This window comes from Rhinolophus sinicus, linkage group LG04 (genome assembly GCF_036562045.2).
Source record: "Rhinolophus sinicus isolate RSC01 linkage group LG04, ASM3656204v1, whole genome shotgun sequence".
In the NCBI taxonomy this organism is placed as follows: domain Eukaryota; kingdom Metazoa; phylum Chordata; class Mammalia; order Chiroptera; family Rhinolophidae; genus Rhinolophus; species Rhinolophus sinicus.
Window position 1 is genome coordinate 89,808,697 of NC_133754.1, and position 24,381 is coordinate 89,833,077.

General features: G+C 38.4%; 1 protein-coding gene across 7 annotated transcripts in view; it reads right to left on the reverse strand.

Annotated features, from left to right (window-relative positions):
* Positions 1-24,381, reverse strand: part of LRCH1 (leucine rich repeats and calponin homology domain containing 1) — a 202,725-nt gene that overhangs the window by 75,617 nt on the left and 102,727 nt on the right. For all 7 annotated transcript variants that reach the window (XM_019753555.2, XM_019753552.2, XM_019753554.2 and 4 more), the window contains exons 2-3: positions 24,178-24,322; positions 236-362 (exon numbers count right to left, since the gene is read on the reverse strand). In XM_019753555.2, the coding sequence (XP_019609114.1) occupies positions 236-362; positions 24,178-24,322 (272 nt within the window). The remainder of the gene's footprint in view (positions 1-235; positions 363-24,177; positions 24,323-24,381) is intronic.

Below are 24,381 nucleotides of genomic sequence, written 5' to 3' on the forward strand. Positions count from 1 at the left end.
TACTGTGAAATGCAGGGAGTGTAAACTATGGGAAACCTGCAAATTCCAGGAACTGTGTCTGTCACAGCAACCAAGATTGTTCCTCTCCCTACTTAATGTTTTTTATCATATACAGCCCTCCAACAACACAGGTTCCTCCACATCCAACTGTAGGAAAAAGTCTTTTCTGATGACTGCAATAGGCTATGATTAGTAAGCAAACCAAAAAAGAGAATCTTAAAAATCAGTAACATACCAACTCCATTAACTGTTTGAGCTGACCTATCTCTTCTGGTAGTGATCCAAGCTTGTTGTTACTTGCAATTAAGACTTTGAGAGGCAGACCACACAGGCAGGCGGGCAAGGCGGACAGCTGATTTCGACTGCAAAGACAATACAAGAACACGTGTAAACAGACATACCATTTGTGAACATGTGTTTAACAAGCAAGGAGAAAGGAGTGAACTGAGAGGACATTTTACAAATATAAAAATTCAATAAAGTTTCTGTATATATAATAACTCAAATCCCAAGTGTATAAGAAAAGATATTTTACAAAAACTGAGTTCTGAGGGCAACAATTTTCCCAGCACAAGGCACCCCTGTAGAAGCTGAGACTACGGCCAGCCAGGAGACAGATGGGCAACTACACTGTACCAACAGCAACAGAAAACTGGTGCCAACTGTCCTTTTCCTGACAATGTGAGTAAGAAACTCCAAGAGGACCAAGGCATCATCTCCTCCATTGTAGTCACGGGGAAATAATTTTCCTGCAACTCACAAAACCACTGGCCGATTTCCAACGTTTTGACTCACGGTGGGTAAAGTCTGTCTAGTTATCTGCGAGAGAACTAATTCAAAAACAAAAGTAAAGTTGGCCTTCTATCAGGAGTGAAGCTGGAGCCTACAGGGGTTCAGTTTCACATTCACAGAGCAGCCTGCAACGTCTGAGCCCAGGTTCCATCTCAGCTCTGCGTGAAGAGGTTCTCTACTCAGAGTCTCTTAACTTTCTATCACCGTTGCTGAGTTTTCTGATAGTTGGGAAAATATTGAATAAATAAAACCTATGAATCATCCACATGTACATGTCAGCCACTATTTCACCTCTTCCTTCACAAGGAGCCCTTTTCTGGATATCAAGTAAGAAAACTGATGGCTTTCAATTTCCCTTTCTTTCCCTGCCCTTCTGCTAATGAAGCACCAAGCAGGCAGTGAAATTTCTACACAATTTGTATGTCACGGTATTGCAGTTATTTGGAACTTCTGTGTGTATGTGCAAACGTGCATGAAGCTTCACAGTTTGCAGTACTGGGTGCATATATTCATGGCAGGACAGACAGATGGACTGGAACCACAAAAATGCTACCAGTGGTCATTTTGAAGGGAGTAGGTACAATGAGTAGATTTTATCTCCTTTATTACACTTTATTGACTTTTCTAAAATTACTACAAAGTGTTTTCATAACTAGGAAATAAGTATTATTATAAAAAGATAAACTTCATCTGGATACTGGTTACGTGGGTGCTTCTATTTGTAAAAATTCACTGAGATGTACACTTCCGATCTGTGCATTATACACCCATGAAAGGTTTAACTCCTCCACTGTCCATGCGAGGGGGCAGGAATCTGGTTAGCCACAGCGCATCTCTAGCAGGTGGACTCAGAAAAAGCAGGTGTTGTGTTCTTGAAAGAACCTTTCCAATGTGGGTGCTCCCCTGTAACCACGCTGACGTCTCTCCTGCTGCAGATCTCCAACGCCCACGTAACGAGGTTTTAGAAAGAAAAGACACAGCCACGTCTCCTCTGCATTACCCAGATCTGCGAAGAAAGTTATTTCCAGAAAGGAGCAGAAGGAGGAGAGCGTTTTCTCTAAGAGGGTCCAGCAGAGTGGGGAGGAAACTGAGGGATGTACGGGGTTCCTAGCACTAGAAGGACGAGCTGGCTCTTCAGTCCCTCCTGGTTAGGGAGACAGGTGAGAGTAAGGGTGATGGGCTAGGCCGGGCACGCTCTGCTTATCTCCGGGGCAGTGTCAGGAGCAACTAGGCTAGCAGCCTGGCTCTCTGTGCTCTCACGCCCCTCCTGTGCCCTGTCTCCCACACAGGAGCCCAGGGGGGCTCTTCTGGCTGGAGGAGGAGGTGCCCTGCTGGGAGAGCTTTTTTCAAAGACACTACCTCCTGAAGAGAGAACTCAGTTTATCAAAAGGTGGCAAGTAAATAATTTGGGATGTAATTTGCCATTATAAAATACTTATGTCATTTCAGAAAGTGAGGATTGGTTAATAAGGCAATTTTATTATTTTGGAGCCATACTAAACTTCCTTTTGAAGAGAGGATAATGGCAACAAAGAAAGATAAGTATGTTCAGAAATTTCTATATTCCTATTTTCCACATAGTTAACAATCATAGTTGGAGATCTTTCCTGAGTTTCTCTTCTTGGAAAGTCTGATTTAAACGATTCCAAGTCCCTGTACCCGAATGTAGGCATCTAATCAGATTTGCAGATACAGAATTGGGAGAGCCATTTATTACACCATTTAAGCAATGTAATGAAGGCTCCACTCATTCAGCAGCAAAAGCATCTGAGACTGCATGGGATTAGTATTACTGGAATTCTTCCAGGGTGGTACTAATTCAAAATAAAATAAAATTTAAGCTTCTGAAATCATTTATGGTTTCTTTGATGGGGATGAATGCTATTTAGGCTAAAAGCTGCTGATGGAATAGCTACTTATTTATACCCCACACATTCCTCTATTTACACTGTAGTTAATCACCAATAGACAAATATAATAAAATACCGAGACTTCAGTCATAATACAACATGCCATAGACCTGGGGCACATTTCTCCTACTTCATCCATCTGTTCCTTCAGCCTCTCCTTTATACATTTTATCGCAGGATGTTCCTGTATTACTTGTAATTTCCCCAATAGAAAAAGGAGATACACGTGCACACAAAAACCCATTAGCTCTCCAGCAAATATTTATAAAGGAGAGAAGAAACTGTGTTCCCTTTAATCCTCTACCCACATCAGCAGCCTGAGCCTTTTGAAACCACTCATCTGGCAACAATTTTTCTCAAGCAAATAAGTGCCTCAGGCTGCAATCCACTATCCCACCCCCCACTTGTCTCTCTGTGGGCCTCTGTGCTATAAACAGGCCCTTCGCAGAAAAGGATGTTTAAAAATAAGGCCATATAGTGTCTGATAAGGTAATGGCCAACATTTATCTTCACATCTAGCCTGTGAGCCACATCTGAAAGCAAAATTTTTATATAAAAAAATTTTAAGTCACTCATTACAAAAGCAGAAATCACAGATTCCGTCATGGTGGCCTGGGACTTCCTGCCATCACAGAGCTGAGCCCACCCAGCATCTCCTGTCAGTCTTCCTCCCAGTCTGGGTAGAGGATGCAGCAACAAGGAAGGAGGAGGGGAGAAAGGCAGCAGGCTTTTACCAGTCCGTGGTTATCGCGAAGGCTTGTCTTCCATCTTTCTCAACTGAATGACTCCCTACTAGATTTGTCTGTTTCCTCATTCCAAACTGAAACAAGGCAACTCAACTTAGTATGAACATTTTTGATAGCCTATGAGAAGTTTGCAGGATAAATTTCTCTTGGTTTCAAGTACCACTATCCCTCACTTAACACAATTCTTCAAGAATTCACAAACCAAGTCACTACTGTATGGTTTTACGTTTAGAGAGTCTTATTTTAATGTATTTTGACTATGGCACTTATTTAATATCCATGTTTTCAGACTTAGTATTTGAGATAATTTATTATTGGTTTATCAGGAATTATTTCCTTAAAGTATGTGATGATAAAGACATGCTATATTCTTAAATGTGATTTTATTATCTGAACATATATATTTTATATTTTGCTAGAATATACCCTCTCTGTGTGTATGGGTTCACCGAATAATGGAACATAGAATTCACTTGACAGAAAATAATTTATAACAATATTTCTATAACAGATTCACCTTTACTCAATTGGTAAAAGGGTCACCAACTGTGGAATTAGAAGACCTGGTTTCAAACTTGCCACAAGTCACCTATATGTATGACTTTACGTAAGTCTAGCTTTGTCATCCACAAAACATAGAAAATACCTACCTAACATGATACATAAGATTATGGATGCAGAAGTGCTAAGCCCAACACTAAATCCATATGTAAAGATTAAACCAAACCCATCCACTAATGTAGCAAAGTACTGGGGAGGTGACCAAAAAGAGCACATGTGTGCTTAGGTAGGTTTTAGTTATTTTATTTCCTAATTGCTAAAATTTCAGCCACTTTTAGAAAACAGTTTCAGATTCAATTTGTTGGAAACATATCAATCAAAAATAAAAACGATTACTCTAAGGCATGCTGAGGAGAACGAGGCTATAAAATTTCAGGCCAAAACAAACCATGTAAGTATTTCCAATCTGATGAACCAAGACTGGAACATATAATCACATGAATGGCTTTTTCTCTCCCATCTTCTCTAATTCCAGGATCCTACCATTTCTCTGGGAAATCATGACTACTTAGGGATCACCATCTCCATTTATTATTTTGTTTCCAAAGAGTAACAGAAATAATGATGTGAAATCATTAACCATCACACATCCATTAAGAAAATGTCACAGCATGCCTCTGAACTGCCACAGATAACACAGGGCAGGTTCCCCCAGTGTGGGCACCCCCCTGGTCTCAGCAAGGGAGAGGAAGGAACAAGGATGCAGTACGTATAGTTATTGTTTGTTTGAATAGCATTGTCTGTGCATGGCACGTGACCTACAGTGACTAGCAATTATTGCTGTAGCCAAGTAAGTTTCCTTTTCACAGGATACCTCCTCTAACTGTGTTTTTATGTTCTTTTTGCATACCCTGTTCGCCTTTCATTAAAGGCATTAACTTTTTTCTGTTTTTCATATGACACTTGACTGTTCATTGTCTTCATGCACACACAACAGTGAACAATATCCATAGAGAACCATTTCCTTTTCCTGCTTGGTCCATTCTGAAAAACCCACCACAGCAAAAATGCCTCACCCTCATTTCCCCTAATGACTATTTCCCCTTCAACGCCGGTCCTCCCCCTTTGTTCCCACCATCTTTATAGTATATCTGAGACAATTACCAAAAGCGAGAACATTGCTTTAAGTTACCTGGTGATATTCTGGTCAGCTTTAATTTTGTAAATATAAAAATGATAAAATATAGTGTTAATAATATTTTACACATTATTAATCTTGAATGAGATTATATATATGCATAAAATCTGGGAGTCCACGTTTAAATCTAACTCAGAAAGCAGTTATGCTACCTGCCATTTCAGTCATTTGGAAACTTAAAATGTTTCAAAACTAGAAAACACAGAATCATCATTCCAACTGAATGTCGAACCAGTTCATGAACACTATACCAATCCATTTCACATAGATGTAAAGGCCACATTTTGAGAAGGTAAAGGGTCAGCTTTCAAAAAGAGAACTGAGAGAAAAGCAAGAAGCAAAAAAATGAGTGTGTCCAGCTGCCCAGAACTCAGGCATACTGCTGGCTGCTGCACGGGCCATGTAACTGCATTGCACTGCACATACCTGCACCATATTTGGCTATTGCAACTGAACTGCTTTCCCACAGTCACAGCCTATCAGTCTCCTCTCGAGTATAAATAAACCCTTTCTTAAAATATTCTATTTCTTCACCCCCCTAAGGGTCAGCAACCACTACTACCAATGTCTGTAATTAGATTTCAAAGTGCAGTTATTGATAACTCACCCCTTCTCAGTTATTCTCTCTCCTTTTTTCTAAGAACTTTTCAATTCTAAAAGGATAAGACTCTAAAAACTGTTACTTTCAATTTCCTCTATAATATTTATTATGCCCTTCCTTCATTCTAAAATGGAGGTAAATGTTTAAAAACAATAAAGTGTTGGATGTTCAAAGAGAACTCAATATTCAATACTAACAAGAATATTAACTTGCCAAACCATTGTTGCTTCTGAAGCAACAATGTAGATTTGGGGTTTTAATTATTAAAGACTGTAGAGGCCCGAGCCCTATGTCCTGAAAAATACCACTGTGCAAAACATAGTTGCTTCCTCATAGGAAAACCGTCATTAAATGGCCAGGAAAGATGTATTAGCACTGAAAATAATTCCCCCACTCTTTGGAGCCATGCCCCAGGTCAAGTAGACTCTAGCTTGCTGTTATCAGAAAGCTATACCCACTTATCTGACTTCTCCTCCATGACACTCCACCAAAGTCACAAATTTATATATTTTTTTGCTTTAACATTTTTTTCCACACAAAAAAGAAAGGGACATTGATACTGACTTAAAAGAACAGGCTTTTACCCAGGGACACTAAATTAATGAAAAACATGTAGTAAACATAAAGATGCCTGAACATTATTGTTCACCATTTGAAGACATGTGCCTCTCCATCTATTTCTAAGAATTTTTAAATGTGTAATGTAGATTGGCATGCATGAATATACATCTCTATCCCACATATCCTTCCCAGGAAATGAGCCTTCAGAGAGCTTCTATCATGTAACTTGACAGCCACTGGTAACTCAGTTCCACTTAACTGCTCTAATACTTTTACAAATAAGTAGCATATCCTCTTTACTAGCAGTACTATAAAATCCACTTACTTTACTCAAATACCAGGATTTCATTTTTCTTAACGCATATTGTAATATATTATGACATACCACAAAACTTGATTCAACAAATTCAACAAATATTTCTTGGGTAGTTATTATATATAAGGCACTGTGCTTGGCACTTAAACAACTATTATTTTATTTATATTCACAACAATTCTGTAACGTAAGCATTAAACCCCCTACTTTTCAGTCACAAAAACTGATAGTGTTCAGAGAATTTAAATAACTTGCTCCAAGTCGCCTAGCTACCGTGTTTTCCCCAAAATAAGACCTAGCTGAACAATCAGCTCTAATGTGTCTTTTGGAGCAAAAATTAATGTAAGACCCGGTCAAATTTTACTATAAGACCGGGTCTTTAATACGATACGATACGATACGATATGATACGATATGTGATATGATATGATATGATATGATATGATATGATATGATATGATATGATATGATATGATATGATACCAGGTCTTATATTAATTTTTGCTCCAAAAGATGCATTAAAGCTGATTGGCTAGGTCTTATTTTCGAGGAAACAGGGTAGTGATTCACTCTGTGTTAATTAAGGTTTAAAACCAGATGAGTCGGGCTTCGGATCAAAGATCATTTCTGAGATTCCAAATTGAGGTACTGGAGAAAAACAGTAGAAGCACGGACAGGGACAAGAACCTAAGATACCCTGATTTGTGGAAGAAGAAACTGGGCTTAGTTTAGCACATGTTGAATTTTGAGGCATCAATAGGCAATGAAGAGAAACTGAACTTTAGGCAACTGGGAAAATGAGGCGTAGTGCTCAAATGAGTCAAAGGAATGGAGAGTATATTTGAGACACATGAGGCATGAGGTCTGCAAGAGAAGATTTAAGGACCAAAGGCTGAGCTTTGGGGGATTCAGCATTAAGGTGTGGGAAGAGAAAGAACTTCTAGGCACTGGAATAGAGAAGAAACAGAAAAGTGAGTAGGAAAGTATGACCAAAGCCAAAGAAGGAAGGTCCTATGGTATCAAATGCTGAAAGAAAGACAGTTTATTTTCTATAGTTACTGAGTGCAGCACACTCTGCTCAAAAATCTAATCTCTATGCTTTGAGACAATATGAAATGTGTATGAAGCCTAAGACTTAACCCCTAACAAAATTAGGCAACATCTCTCTGAGCTGGTATCACCTACTTTCTACTTAAATATTGGTCATATATTTTTTTAAAGTGTTGTAGCAGCAGATGTTTCCTCCTGGATTTCTCAAATTTGAGATAAAAAATTAGTGACTCTTGAATAAAGAAAGTGAGACCTCCTTTATGGATCTTATCATGTAAGGTGTAAGGAGGATTCCAGGCTCATGTTAGTAACTGTACACAAGTGTGTCATGCAGGGACTCTGGTCCCGCTCTCAGCGGGTGGACACAGAATATGATGAGGCCAAAAAGGAATACTCTCGGAGCCATAGATAGGGGAGTCATACCACTATATTCTTGCTGGCGGCTGGGTTGGAGACACAGGAAGCAGAAGCCGCAATCTGCCGTCCGCTTCTCTGCTAACCAACCAACTAAGCCCTTCGCCAGCGTAGCCATTGGCAGTTATATTAGTGGCTAATGGCTAACTGGTAACAGCTGATGGCTACCCAGCCACAGCTGACGGCCACTCAGCCACAGCTGACGGCCACCCAGCCACAGCTGACGGCCATCTGCTACCCGAGCCAGCACCTTTCCATGTGAGGTCGAGGGCCTGCAAACTGCTCTCTGAGACTCTGTCCCCACAAAGTGTCTGCAGACTTTGGGTGCTACTGTCAAATGCTCAAAGTTCGCCTCTGCTGATGATCCCAGGCTGTTCTTTCCTCCTGCTACGGAGGTTACAATGGTCTCTGTGGGGTCAGAGCCCCAGAGAGTAGTTTACAGGCTCTCGGCCTCACATGGAAGGGTGCTGGCTCGGGTGGTGGATGACCTTCTGCTGTGACTGATTGGCCATCGGCTGTGGCTGGTTAACCAATTGGCTGCTGGTATAACTGCTGCGGCTACTGAGGAGAGCTGAGGACTGCCGAGGATTGCCGAGGAGCCGAGCAGAGCCGAGGAAAGCGGAAGAGGAGAGCCGAGGAGAGCGGAAGAGAGCAGAGGAACAGAGTCGAGAGGGTAGAGGAGAGTCGTCCATCGGTCGGCGGAAAGGCGGACGGCAGGTCGCGCGTCCGGTGAACCCAGCCTCCAGTGAGACCATAGTGGTATGACTCCCCTACCTATGGCTCCGCGGGTGTTCCTTTTTGGCCTCACCATATCCTGCGTTCTTGTGTGGGGAAAGGGAGCAGAGACCCCGCAGGCCACCCCGCCTGAAAGATGGCGCAGCGAAAAGGCCTCCACGCACGACAAATGGCGCAGCGAGCAGGGTCTCCTGCACGACAGTCTCTCACAGGGACTTACATATGAGAAAGGCCACCCCTCGTAACAGTTTACTATTATAAAATTCCCTGAAGATCAACCTGTCCAAATTATTGGCCAAACAAAAGGAAATGTGCTGACCTCAGACCACACCCACTACCTTCTCAGTCCTCCCCTCACCACCTACCTACACACACAGCCTCTCAGAGTCTTTAGGACACAGGATCAGGAAGGGGTTTTCACATTGAATATCACTGCTTATTTTTTTCTTCTACATATGGTCCCATGCAATTACTTCATAAAACTGCACAATTCTTGCATGCAGTGATATAAATTAAACCATTTGGTGTATCAGGGAAAATTGTAAATGATTTTGAAATGGGCAAAACTATTGCTGGGGGTCTTATCTAGCACACCCTTCCAGGTTATCTCTGCTTTTCACTGTCTTTGACTTATTTTATAACCCTGTGAATTGTAGAAAACTGACAGTAATAAAAATCATTTTTGCACCAGAGAGAGAGAGAGCGAGAGAGCGAGAGCGAGAGTGAGAGAGAAAGAAAGAGAGAGAGAGAGAGAGACTGAGAGAGAGACTCCTTCAAACAGGTTATAACACCAGACTGGTAACTTCATTAATTAATGAGTTAAATATAACCTTTGATATATGTTCATGTTATATTTATACGAGAGTCATTAGTTTACCTTTTTTAAAGAATTAAGCTTTAATAGGTGATTCATTTTACCATAGGGACTCTAGTGTTTCAACAATGAAATCTTAATTCAGACAATTTAGTTTAAAGACTCTTTCAGCTGCTTTTAGACTTTTGGTCAAAGATCTTTTTTTCCTTATTATATAATACAGAGCTTCAGGAATTCTGAAAAAAATCCTTCCATACCCTCCAAGAAAAGTTCAATTCTGTAAAGAAAGGAGGTGGGGAGGAAAAAAACAAAAAAACAGGCAAATGTCACAAAAATTATCAATGTTAAATGTGACTACTGGTGAGCGATTGATATATTCTTTGTGTTTTTCAATACTTATTTTTCTCAAAATAAATTACATATTGTAATTGATAGATAAGTAATAATAAACAAATATACACTTAAAAGATAAGTCAAGAATAAATCAGACTGAATGACAGTTCTGTGCAATACGCTTTATGCTTTAGTGTTTTCCTGGGCCTTTCTGTTTTCTACTTATATTTCAGCTTATCTTTCAATACATTCAGTCCATAAGATTACTTGCCCTCTGAATATGACATGATAAAGGGGCTTACTTTTCAACCTTATGCTGTTTCAGACCTGAGCTCAGTTCCTGGAGGATTCTTTGAATGATAAACATTCTTCAAAATCAGTGTTTACGAACTGGTGTTCTGAAAAACACTACTGTAGGGTATGGTAATAGGTAGGCCTCAAAAAAAAGAAGAAGAAAAAGGAGAAAGAGGAAGGGGAAGAGGAGGAGGAGGAGGAGGAGGAGGAGGAGGAGGAAGAGAGTTACGGAGTTACGTGTTGTTTGGAGAGTCATAATACTGATTGACACAATACATGGACTTTTTTTTTTAAAGCATATCTATTAACATCCAACAGAATACTCTTCCATAGAACATATTTTGGGGAAATGGCATTCTACTTACTCCTTCATTGATCCAATGGCATCAATGAGGTTAGAAATAAATACTATTTTTTTCTCCTATGGAGTCTGGCAGGTAAGTTTTCTCCAGATCTATTATTCTCTATTCATGAAAAGATGAATTAATCACTCAGTAGGATGCATCAGTTTTCTTAAATTATTTTTTCATTCCTTTTTGTGATGGCTTACCAATTGCCAGATGGAGTATCAGAAAACACTGCCTGATTTCATGAGGTTAAGGTAGATAAGACTGATAGATAACACAGGTCCATATATCCAACTCTAAAAGGGACTAAACCTTTTGCCTTACAGAACAAACTGCTCTTGTCACAACCACACCTTTTGTTTCTGAAACACCCAACCCATTGAATATTTCGAGATAAGGAATCACAGAATTTATATTTATTCTTGACTTCGTATCTTTTCCCTGGAAAAAGTGCTATTTGAAATTCTTGGCTACATTATTAAGAGTCACCCTCCCTAAGTTCTCAGAGCATAAGCATTCCTTTCAGAAATAGGATAATATTTTAACCACCATATTCTGCAAATTCCCAGTCATTATAGCATATATCCTACTATTTTGAAAATGAAGTGATGTATTTAGGTCTGGGTTGGGAAGCTGAGAAAGATGTTTTGATTTGTCCAGTTACTGCAATTGTTACTAATACCAAATAAGAACACCAAGAGAACCAAAGTGAAGCCCTGGCTTGGCCATTATGTCCCCAGACTGCAGTCCAAACCTACTTACCTAAAGCCCTAATTCCATGTGGCCTTTCATTTAAGGCACCAGAGAACATGGACTAGAAGATGCTGACAAGTCAGAAAAGGCAGAGTTCAACAAAAGGATTGAAGATTACAAAATCAGAAACTCCAATTTAATGGGTCAAAGGCTTCCAAACTAGATCTCATCCAGTTTTGCAATAAAATAACTAAAACAGTGCATAGAAATTTAGTATCAAGGGAAAATTTGTTGTTAGCCAACCCACAAATTATTATAAGGGTAAGAGAGTGCATAAGATTTCACTAATGATTTAAAATGCATAGTTCATGTGCTACACATTCCACTCAGAGTGCTTTCAGTTAAGGAATCCCATGGTACCACAATTTTCCTGCATTCAAAAAACTACTGTACTTTCACTTTCAATATGTTTAAAGGCATTCCTGTGCATGAAAACCACCCCAATGTAAAGAAATGAGAACTATAAAAGAGATTAAGAAATGTGAAAGGTAGAATGAGAGGCCCAACATATGTATAACTGACATGTCTTTAAATATAATAACTGCCAACTTAAAGCTTTGTATTAATCCACCTAAAACTTTATGCTAATAATTGAAACATACTTCAAGAATGGGGAAAGGGGTGACGACATTTCAGAAAAATACTGTATTTACTACATACTTTCACCAAATGAACTTCTAAAAATGCATGTTATAAAGGAGAGTAAACCCTAAAAAGAGTGATGAAAAAGCAAGAGTGAACAAAGATCTGGTAAAAATATGAGTGACCACTACTAAGCATCAGTAGACTAAAATCAAGGTTAAAAGCAAGGTGGACCTAAAATAAAGAATAAAAATAATATGTAAGTCCAGAGAGGGATGCTTGCAGTTTAACCTTTCTATGCAAGCTATTACTTTGGAGAGGATAAGAAAGAACTTTTCACCTAAAGAACTTCAGACTTCTGTAAGTTAAATATTCATGTTAACAATTTATAGGTAATCTATCTACTAAAAGTTTAAAAATATAATGACTAACCTCTAAAACAGAGGAAGAAAAATTAGAAGGAAAAAAGCTCAGAATATTCAATAAAGGGGAGAGAAAAAGAATCTTGATAAACAAAATACAAAATATGAAGGAAAATATAAATTCACGTTTATAAGTAATTACAACAAATACAAATGGGTTAAACTCACCTATCATCAGATAAAGACGACCAGATTGTTGTTTTTTCTTATTTAATGTGTTTTATTTTATTTTTCTAAAACAGTTGACATACAATATTATATTAGTTTCAGGGATACAACATACTGATTAGACATTTATATAACTTACAAAGTGATCACCCCAATAAATCTAGTACCCATCTGCCACCATACAGTTATTATACTATTGACTATATTCCTTATACTGTACTTTACATCCCTACCAGTATTTTGTGACTACCAATTTGTACTTCTTTATCCCTTCCCTTTTTTCATCCACTGCGCACCCCCCCTCCCATCTGGCAACCTTCAAATATTTGCTGTATCTATGAGTTTGTTTCTGTTTTGTTTGTTTATTGTTCTTTAGATTCCACATATAAGTGAAATCATATGGCATTTGTCTTTGTCTAACTTACTTCACTCAGCACAATACCCTCTAGGTCCATCCATGTTGTTACAGATGGCAAGATTTCATTCTTTTTTATGGCTGGGTAATATTTCATTGTATATATGTACCACCTCTTCCTTATGCATTCATCCTTTGATAGATATTCAGGTTATGTCCATAACTTGGCTATTGTAAATAATGCTGCCATGAATATATGGATGCACACGTGCCTTCAAAGTAGTGTTTTAGGTTTTTTCAGATAAATACCCAGAAGTGGGATTACTGGATGCTACTTTGTCTCTAAATAACCTTTGTTTTAAAGTCTATTTTGTCTAGTATAAGTATTGCTACCCCAGCTTCTTTATTTGTTTATTTCCATTTTCATGAAATATCTCTTCCATCCCTTTACTTTAAGTCAAACGTCCTACAATCTGAAGTGAGTCTCTTATAGGTAGCATATGTAAGGGTCTTGTTTTCTTATTCATTCAGCTATCCTATGACTTTTTATTGGAGCATTAAATCCATTTACATTTAATGTAATTGTTGATAGATATGTAGTTATTGCCACTTTATTATTCATATTTTTGATCTTCTTTTCATCTCTTTCTCCTTCTTAAAGAAGTCCCTCTAACATTTCTTGTAATACTGGTTTGGTGTCCTTTAGCTTTGTCTTTTCTAGGAAACTCTTTATCTGTCTTTCGATTCTAAATGATAGATGTGCTGTAATCTTGGTTGTAGGTCCTTGCTTTTCATCACCTTGAATATTTTGAGCCTATGGCTCTGGCCTGCAGTTTCTTTTGAAAAATCAGCTGACAGTCCTAGGGGAGCTCCCTTATAAGTAATTAACTGCTCTTCTCCTATTACTTTTAAGATTCTCTTTGCCTTGTCTTTAACCTTTGGCATTTTAATTATGATATATGTTGGTGTGGGCCTCTTTGGGTTCATCTTGTTTGGGACTCTCTCTTCTTCCTGGTCTTGTATGTCTATTTCCTTTGCCAGATTAGGAAAGTTTCCCTTATTATTTCTTCAAATAGGTTTTCAATTCCTTGCTCTCTGTCTTCTCCTTCTGGAACCCTATAATGCAAATGTTGGTATGCTTGATGTTGTCCCAGAGGCCCCTTAAACTCTCACTTTTTTGGATTATCTTTTCTTTTCGCTGTTCTGATTGGGTGTTTTCTGCTACCTTATCTTCTAAATCACTGACTAGATCCTCTGCTTTATCTAATCTATTGTTGATTCCCTCTAATGTATTCTTCATTTCAGTTATTGTGTTCTTCACTTCTGACTGGTTCTTTTTTGTTTTCTATCTCCATTTTTATGTTTCCTACCTCTTTGTTGAAGTTCGCCCTGAGATCACTGAGCATCCTTACAACCAGTGTTTTGGCTCTGCATCTGGTAGATTGCTTGTCTCTATTTTGTTTATTTATTTTTCAGAGTGTTATTCTTTTCTTTTATTTGGGACATTTTTTTTTGCATCCCCATTTTGGCTGCCTCCTTGTGTTTCCTTTCTATGTATCAGGTAAGGTTTCTGTGTCTCCCAGTCTTCGCAGAGTGGCCTTATGTAGTAGGTGTCCTGTGGGACCCAGTGGTGCAGTCTCCCTGGTCACCTGAGCCAGATACTCCAGGGGTATCCCTTGTGTGGGTTGTTGTGTGCGCCCCTCTAATGTAGTTGAGCCTTGGTTGCTATTTGCACGTTAATGGGGGAAACTGACCCTCCGGCTGATTGGTTATGAGGACTGGCCATTGACTACAGTGGAGAAGCTACTGTGCAGGGGCTAATCCTATGGAGGATTCACTTCAGCAGGGCTCTGATATCTTCCCAGTCTGCCCTTTGGGTGTGTCATCCTCAGATGTGGCCAGGTGGTGCTCTGGTTTGGTCCAAAGCTGGCTACCAGGCATGCCAGATCCAGAGCCTCCTGGGAGGGCTCCACTACAGGCCAAGTTTAGCCTCCACCTGTATCCCTGCCTGGGACCACCTGGCATGTGCCACAAAGCAACAATCCACAGATGACAGCCATCTGCACTCAGCTTGGAGGTCCCTCAAGAGGCCAAGCTGTGAACCAAGGTTGGCTGCCTCTAGTGTCAGGCTGGGGGCTGCTCAGCAAGAGGAACAGGGCATGTTGAGGCCAAATGCTGAGGGTTTGTGAGCCTTTGAGAGATTTAAGAAAGTCTGCAACATTAGCCAAGACAGGCTATTTGAATGGAAAAGCCACTAGAAGAGGTTTTGGTGGGTCTGCAAGTTGGGTAAGGTGGGGTCTCAAGGAATTAGAGCAGATAAACCGTGCTAACCAGATTGATGAAGACTCAGATATGGCAGCCACCTAAGCATGCATATCAGTAGGAAAGAGAGTTCAACAAAGTAACAATGGCTTCTGCCAGCTCCTCCATCTGGGAGAAAGCTGCCCATCCAGCCCTTGCCCTGAGGCCAGACAACTCAGTTCCTCCCTGTATGCCCCTGGCACCTTTTAAGCTGCTGCCCCAGTGCTGGAGCTCAGAGCGAGTGAGTCCCACAGTGAATAAGTCCATGCACTGGCCCTTTAAGAGCAGGCCTGGGACTCCAGCCGCCCTCTGTCTCACTCAGCCACAATCTCTGCTGGTTTTCACAGCTAGAACTTATGGGGATTTCTATCCCCATCACTGGAACCCTGGGTGGGAAGCCTGTTGTAGGGCTGGGACCCCTCACTCCTCAGGGGTCACCTCTGTAGCCACAATATCCCTCTCCCTATTTTTAACCACCTCATGCAGGTGTGGGACCAACTTGCTCCACGTCTCCGCCCCTCCTACCAGTCTGGATGTGGCTTCTTCTGTATGTCCTTGGTTACATGACTTCTGTTCAGCTAGATTTCAGGTGATTCTCAATAATGGTTGTTCTATAGTTTCTTTGTAATTTTGATGTGGTCATGAAAGGAGGCAAACACAGCATTTACCTACTCTGACATCTTGACCCAGATTGCTTTTAAAATAATTTGTCTATATTCTATTTAAAGACACATCTAAAATTTTAGATTGAAAGGCTGAAAATAAAGGAGTGGAAAAAGATATATGAGGGCAAAAATCACAAAAAGAAAGCTAAGATATAAGTATTAATTTCATATAAGATTGACTGTGAGTCAAAAGCATTTTAGGGGTAAAGTAAATGACTATAAAATGATAAAACCTGAAATTTGCCAGAAAGACATGCAATTTTGAACTTGGCCTCAAAATACTTGGCCTACAACTTGGTCTTAAAATACATACATTAAAAATGGATGGAATTACAGGTGAAAACCAACAAGTCCACAGTTATCCTAGTTTGCTTAAAATACATCTCTCAGTAACTGATATACATTAAGCAGATAAAAAATTTGTTAGGAAAAGATGATGTGAGCCCCCAAACTTTAAAGTTATCTTTAATGGATTTACTAGAACCTAACATGTAACACAGTCATGTGAGGCGGCCTGTGGGGTCTCTGCTCCTGCTCCCCACATAAGAACGCAGGATGTGGCTAGGCCAAAAAGGAACACCCATGGAGCCATAGGTAAGGGAGTCACACCACTAGTCTCACTGAGGCTGGATTCACATGACCTGCAACCTGCTCTACGCTTCTCTACCTGCCAACCAGCACAGCTGCGGCAATTATATTAGTGGCTAATTGGCTAACTGGTTACAGCTGATGGCCAACTAGCCACAGCTGATGGCCATCTTCTGCCCGAGCCAGCACCTTTCCACGTGAGGCCACGAGCCTGGAAACTGCTCTCTGGGACTCTGTTCCCACAAACACCTACAGAGCATGCATTCTTTTCGAGCACATGTGGAATATTCTCAAAATTAACTATACATACATAGGCTATAAAGCAAATCTCAACCAATCTAAAGAATCAATATCAAACAGAACATATTCTCTACATACAACGCAATTAATTCAAAATCAATTTGGAAAGATAACTTTAAAAATCTACTGTATAGAAAACGTATACGTCAAAGAAGTAATAATTGAAATTAGAAGATTTAGGAGTGACTTAAAAAATACTATGTATCAAAACCTTCAGGAATCAGCTAAAGCACCATGTACAGGGTAATTCTTGGCCTTAAATGCTTTTATAAAAAATAAAAATTAATGAGCTAAATATCCCAAACTCTAGCAATTAGCAAAAGAATCAACCTATAAGAAAATAGGAGGAAATATGATAAATAAAATTTTATTTTATTTATATATCAGAAATTAATAAACTATAAAACAAAAAATAAAAAAAGATGGTTACTAACATTAAAAATTGATTTTTTAAAACTACACAATTAAAACAAACTTCTGAAAAAATGAATAAAGAGAAAAAATGCAAAAATTCACAATTAGGAATTACTAAGGGGAACCAATTATAGATGCAGCAGAAATTTTTTAAATTACAAAGGCCTTCCTTTATTTAAACGTTTAGTTGGTCTTCTGGAAAATTTCCTAACTATTTTAATGATTGTGAAACTGTCCTAAGGGCATGGAATGCAATGGAGCACAGTGTTAAACAAAATAACACAGGTGAAAGTGCTGAGCAAACTATACAGTGCCAAGAAATAAATTCTTCTAATTTCTATTATTCTTATTTATGAAACAGTGTGGCCTTGGGATAAATCGTTTTGTTATTTCCTACCTAAAATAAAAGGTTGTTGAAGGGCTCAAATATGATTATTCCAAAATCCCACACCTTCCTTCATGTGTTCATGTTCTGTTTTTCTTTCTTTCCCTCTTCTCATCTACAGTATTTGTTATGAGCCTTGGTAAACTACAGTGTTGTTAGAGGAAATATAAGAAGCTGATTATTGATAAAATGGAAATGTTTCAAAGGGCTTTTGTCTGTCTAGTTAGAAAAATAAATGTAATTTGCAGCTTGTTCATTTTGGGCTTGCAGAAAAAACTTTGAGAATTACTATAAACAAACAAACAAAAATCTATACAATAAATTAGAAGTAGGTCTTCACCCCATTTTCAACAGGCAAATCTGCAGCACAAAGATCTTAAGAACTCTATTAAAGATCAGAAGCAGAACTGAAAACAAAACTAACACATCTGACAGGGGTGTAGCTATCAAAGCCATAAATGTCCCTTTTGTGTCTCTCTGTTCTTGTTCTTTTTTCAATACAAACCCTGACCTAAAACAACATCTGTGATCAGGTGATGTGTATAATGGAAAAATCCTCTCTGGAAGTCTTGCCAAGTATGGGCTATACTAAAAGGAATGGAATCTGATAAGAAATATCCTATTAACTCATTCACACTTCATAAAGCCCATCAGCTACCAAGGCCAATGGACAATTTTACAGGCACAATAATTTATAAATACATTAAAATTTTAGGGAACCACTGACTATAGGTTCCACCTCAAAAACAAATGCACAGGGAGCACGCTTATAAACGGCAAGGCTTAAACCATACACTGCTACTCTTACAGTGGGGAACCCTGATGGCCATCGCCAACTTGAGAATTCTACAAAAAACATTTTCAAATTTTAAGATAATACTTCCAAATAACTGTGTTTTGGTGTCTTCCTGTTGATCTATCATTTCACAAGGCACAACATAGCTACCTAAGGCCAGTTCCAAAATATATATTCTCGTTTTCCCTTTGAATGAGGTAAGATCTTCATAAGAGGATCTGGGATTTACAAGTTTGTCTTGAACAAAACTCCTCACCTTTTCCAGTTTAGGAAGACACCATAAATTTTATCAGTTTCCAGAAAGAAGAAATGCTATATTACAATTGAGACTTTCTTCAGAAATGTTAGTGTAGGAAGATTTAGGGATAAAATTAAAATGCTTAGGAACAATGAAAATTAATGTTTGTTCAGAACAAAAAATATAAAATCTGCTATCTAAAGCAACTCTAGCTTGCAGGATGTTTCTTCCAGGCCTTCAAATATAGAGCTATATTCTGAGGATTAAAGGTTATTTCTCAGAATGATTCCCACCAAAGGAATGTGGGGATACAGGTTATACAGCCATCAGGAAGTTGGCTCTTCCTGCACATTGTTTAGCAGCCAAAAAAGGATGCCAGCATTCAGAAAAAGCAACCAAAACCGATTCCTTTTTGTGGTGTGATAATATTTCATTTAAGAGACTGTCCCCTTCTTTACAGGCAATGCCTCAGAATACACTCCTAGTAGGTTGGGAGAGATTGGGGATCTTAATGAATAAAGCAGCTCCTGGCTCTGTGTGTTTCACCCTCAGAAAGTAAAATCACTCACCAAGAGTTCTGGAAGCAATATGATCAAAGGCTGTAAAGAACTTTCATTTTTTGGCAGCTTCGATTCCTGAACCTCTCTGAGGTGAAACTTTTCAGCTAAGGTCCCTATTCTTAGATTCACAACACCCCTCCAGTTGCCAAGAGTCTTGCTACTCTGGGTTATACTCTATTTTCCTAAGGTACATTTTCTTCATGAGACTCATCAACAACAACCTCTCCAACATCTTAAAATACAGTTTAAACTTTTGAGGCTTTCCTGTGTAACTCAGGTTCAAAGTGTTTGTCCCTGTATAGGAACAAGTCTTGCTTAATCATTTTTATTGTTCTTGGCCACATTTCTTGGATTAAGACACTATAACAGGAAGAGACATAGTGGCACGTATACTAAACTAACATTACCTATTGTTGTAAACACCAAGAAGCAAAGATTAAAAGTCCAGATCCTTCAAGCACAGGCTACATAAACAGCAATAAATTAATGTTTCTCACAAATATGACATTTCTATCATGTGAGAAAATGTAGAAAATATTGAAGTGTTTTTAACTGCATTTAACAGTGAAGATTTATTTTGTTTACATATGCTAATTAAACTCATCTCTAGTCTAAGATAGGAATTGGGTTCCTAACACTAAGCAGTTATTTGACATTTAAAGATAACACCTTTGAGAGATCCTATCAGCCAAGAAGCTGGGGAGTAGGCAGTGACACATCACCATCACCATCACCATCACCATCACCATCACCATCACCACCATCTTCCCTGTCATCATTACCAGCATCAAATATTTATGGCTATTTACTCTGCCAGAATTGCCCACATATCCCAGAGGGTGTAATCAATTTTAAATGTTTCCCATCAATTCAAAGTAGCTTCATATGGCATCTCTCCTACTTTGAAACATACAAAATTAGTCATTTCTACCTATGATTTAAAAAGAGAAAAAAAATTTAAATACAATAAGACCATGTTTAATTTTAAGTATAGAAACATGAAATCTGTGAATATTTGAAAGCAGTCTGCACTATTTTATCTAACAACATTTTACACCTAGTAAATAGAAATAAAAGAAAAAATTCTAAGGAAAGAAAGTGTTTTCGGGTCATTATTTCTAAAACCTGATGACCTTGCCTACTTGTTCAAGTTCTTTCAGAATGTGCTACAGTTGATTAGTCTGCCTTAAGAGTGTTCTCAAAAACAGTTTACAGTACTTCTTTAATTTTCTGAAATTTATACAGACTTCCTCGCAATATGTAAGTTAGTAATAATGTCATGATTTGGTTATACACTTCTGTCAGAATATAAGCTTCTTTCTTTGACATAAAATCCCATTTATAACTATCACAGAAAACAAATTAGATTGTGGGCAACTCAGAAGGCCTTCTACAAGGCAGTATGTTTGCAGCATCCTGAGTCCTTTGCTTCCTTTTCAAGTAAATGGATTGGCAGCCTTTTCTTCAAAGGCCAAAGTCAACAGAAGTCCACCGTGCCTCTTCACCATACCCAAGAAGAAAGATATTTTATTTTTGTTGACTTAAATTTCATGAGGAGTAGAAACAACATGCAAAGGCCACAATGCCCAATCTTGGTTGTAGAGGGGACATATGTCATGATCACACACAAACACAATGTTCTAAATTCCCCCTGGTTATTAACTTAGGGGTGGCCAGGCGTGGGGTGGTAGTTTGGGAGCAGGAAGAACTCATACTGACAACACCACTTGTAAGTATTACTCAACATTTTAGAAGACTTGCAATTTAATTAGATGCCACTGGTATTTTCTAATAATTATTACATATTGACAATAAACATATGTGACAGTCACCTACTATTTCACAAGCTACAAATAAATCTTTTAGGCAAATATAACAGTCTATGTTAAATCACTCCCAAACAGAGAAATAACTCAATTTCAAGGGTTCAATTCCTAGAAGATATGTGTTAACTAAACCCAATATTCAAACAGGAGTTAAAGGCCTTATAATTTAATAAACAAGATGACCATCTCCTGGTCACTTTAAAGCTTGCCCAATGTTACTATTTTATGTTACACATTTATGTTCATCAAGTAAATCTGATAGAAGGTATCAAAAATAATTACACATGTATGTATGGTCCCTGGCTTTCAAAGAGTTTAGACAACGTACATACATTTTTCACACACCCTGATGTAACATCTCTGAAAAGTAGCAGACATACTTTTTCTTAATTTTCTCCATTTAGTTATCAATTCCTTTAAAGAGTTATGATTTGACACTAAATAATATGTCTTAAAACATGGTAATATTAAAGTAGGAGATGTGAGGAAAGAAAAACAAAACAAAATAAAAATGACTTATATAAATGGGAGGGAGGAACAATAGAGGCAAACAAGAAATTAAACAATCAACAGGCAGAAAACAAAGTTTAAAAGGGTAAGGGGGATCGAATATATGGTGATGGAAGGAGAACTGACTCTGGGTGATGAACACACAATGGGATTTATAGATGATGTAATACAGAATTGTACACCTGAAATCTATGTAATTTTACTAACAATTGTCACCCCAATAAATTTAATAAAATAAAATTAAAAAAAAAAATTTGGGTGCTTAAAGGTCCCTTTATTTCCTTCTGCTTTCCATTACCTAGAAATTCATCACAAAACTCTGTTTACAATATACCACACGGTTCTTTTCGCCCATCATCAGTTTCAATGACTTCTCTCTGTTCTTGCCCAAAGAATCCGAGATCCACATTCCGGTATATTCTTTCAACCATCTGAAGATAGCAATATTATTCTACTCTCAACTCGGCTCAACATAAAAATAATCATACCAAAACCAATTTATTAATGCTTCAAAAAAACATAACATATATTTTAAGATAAGATTACCTCGTATTTGTAGAATTTTATAGTTCCTTCATTCCAGAAGAAAAACATCATCTATACCCAAAAGTTTCTCAATGCAAATGGACTTAATATAACAATGCAAAGGTAAATCTATTTGCTTGTTGCATGCAAGACTGCTAGAGGTGAAAATGTCACAGCACGACAGGAGTAGCTAAGTAAAGTAAACAGACCAACGTGCTCTTGGGATACTTCCCCTATGTGGGTTGGGATAAGAAGACAGATGTCTTCGTGAAACCGAGGGTCCTTATGACTTTGATTAAATTTAGTTTCAAATTCTAGCTCTTGAAATCATACCCCTCTCTCTATATATATACACCCCTCAGAGACCCAGCCTTTCCCCCGGATAATCAGCAATCCCCAAAGCAGCAGAGGACAGTAGCCTGGACCTGACTAATGGTCACATGGTCCAAACCTCTGGCTGCTAAAGATAACATCTTGACCTAAGTTATGTTTCAGTTCCTGAGCCTGTAAGATGAAATAACCCCCTGGCTACTTTCCCATGAGACCAGACAGAGGGACTCCGACCTCAGAGCTGTCCTCAAGATCTGAAGAAATGATTCATTACCCTTACCTCTCCTCTAACCAATCGGCTCCCAGCACAAGACCAAACCCCCAACCCTTTGTGTCCTGTGATTTTGCTCTATATAATCTGTAACCTACACACCATCGGGGAGCCAGGTCTTTGAGCGCTAGCCTACTTGTGTCTCTGGACTTGGATCATTTCCTTAAAGAAACCTTTACTTTCTTTGCTGCAAACTCCTGTCTGTGTCTCCTTTGGCTTTGATGTGTATAGGCAAAACAAACCCCTTGCATTCAGTAACATTAGGGAGATAGTGTACCAAAATCTATAGACACCATCGTGCTGGCTCCATCAGGCAAGTCCAAGGTAATTAACATTCTGCTATAGTAGAAGCTATAGCTTGATTTGTTCTTGTGCAAGAAAACAAAAGGGTCAGTGAATTAGAAACCAGGAGAAATGAAAGTTAAATATATGAGCCTCTAGATTATCCTAATACTAACCTACATCTTATTTACCAAAAAGAAGTCAAGGCCATTTAAAAACTTCACTCCCAAGGAAGAAGATATGCATTTCTAATGCACATAAAAAACCTTCTACTGCAAAGAAGGCAGCAGAAGACCCCTAATTCTCAGTGGTCAACCAAAGAAAAAGAAACCTAAAAATTAACTGACATTATTATCTATCATAAGTTAATGCTATACCTGGTTCTTTGGGAATTTTGTACCTTAAAGTATGGCATATTGGTTACACAGCACAAACCTTGCTAATCAGGTGCTACCTCTTGCACACCAAGATGATACAACTCACATGAGCGAAAGCTACACTCAGGCTTGAACTTTGGAATCTTGCTTTTACAGTACAGACAGATTTGATAAAACTGCTCCCCGCTCTCTCCTGACATCACAAATGTGAGCCAAGATTTCAGAGGAGTCAATATCTAGCCACAACAGCTGACAGTCACAGCAGCAAAATCTAAAACCTATGCCTTAAAATAGCTGATTTTCTTAACATTAGGGCTATTCAAGGGCATTAATGTGCTACATTGTATTGGCATAATCAGAGAGTCAGTACAGACCACTGACTCATCTCAGCAAACACTGACCTAATTTAATGGGCTATAAAGACAACAGACTTCATGTCTTACTGGAGTTGCTCAATGTTCCTCCAGGACTTTCTCAGTTGGCCTAAAGTGAACAGGCTCAGTGAGAACTAGGTAGCAAATCCAACGGTACCAATAACTCCCAAAGACCATCAAGACCTGATTTGTCCCAACCCCTTACTACTATTTTACTTCCATTAGGCTCTCTCCTCCAAAATCTACATTAATACCTGAAGACAATATACCGACAACCTCCGAGAACCAAAGAGACAAAAAGTGAAAATGATGACATATAATTTAGTTTTAAAAAGCAAAAACATCTTGTCATATTGACATTCAGAAAAGTCTAGCACCAAAAATAATGTCAATGGAACTACAAATATAAGACATATTTCTTAAATGATCTTTCTGTGATTTACTTCAAAGGGTGATCAGGAATTGCAAAGAGGAAAAAAAAACCTGATAGAAATAGAAGCATATTCTTACTGAATTTTATTACAATCTTTATAATTAACCTACCTCAAGTTTAAGTAAGTCAGCATCTGCAGATTAATGATGGCCTCAGGAATGACTCTGATACAATTATGATACAGATTAAGAATTTCCAGTGACACAAAATGGCACAATTCCATTGGAACTTCAACCAGTCTGTTTTTAGATAAATCTAAGAGAAAAGGAAAGAATATTTTGTCAATAAATCTCCAACACAATTCAAAACAATTT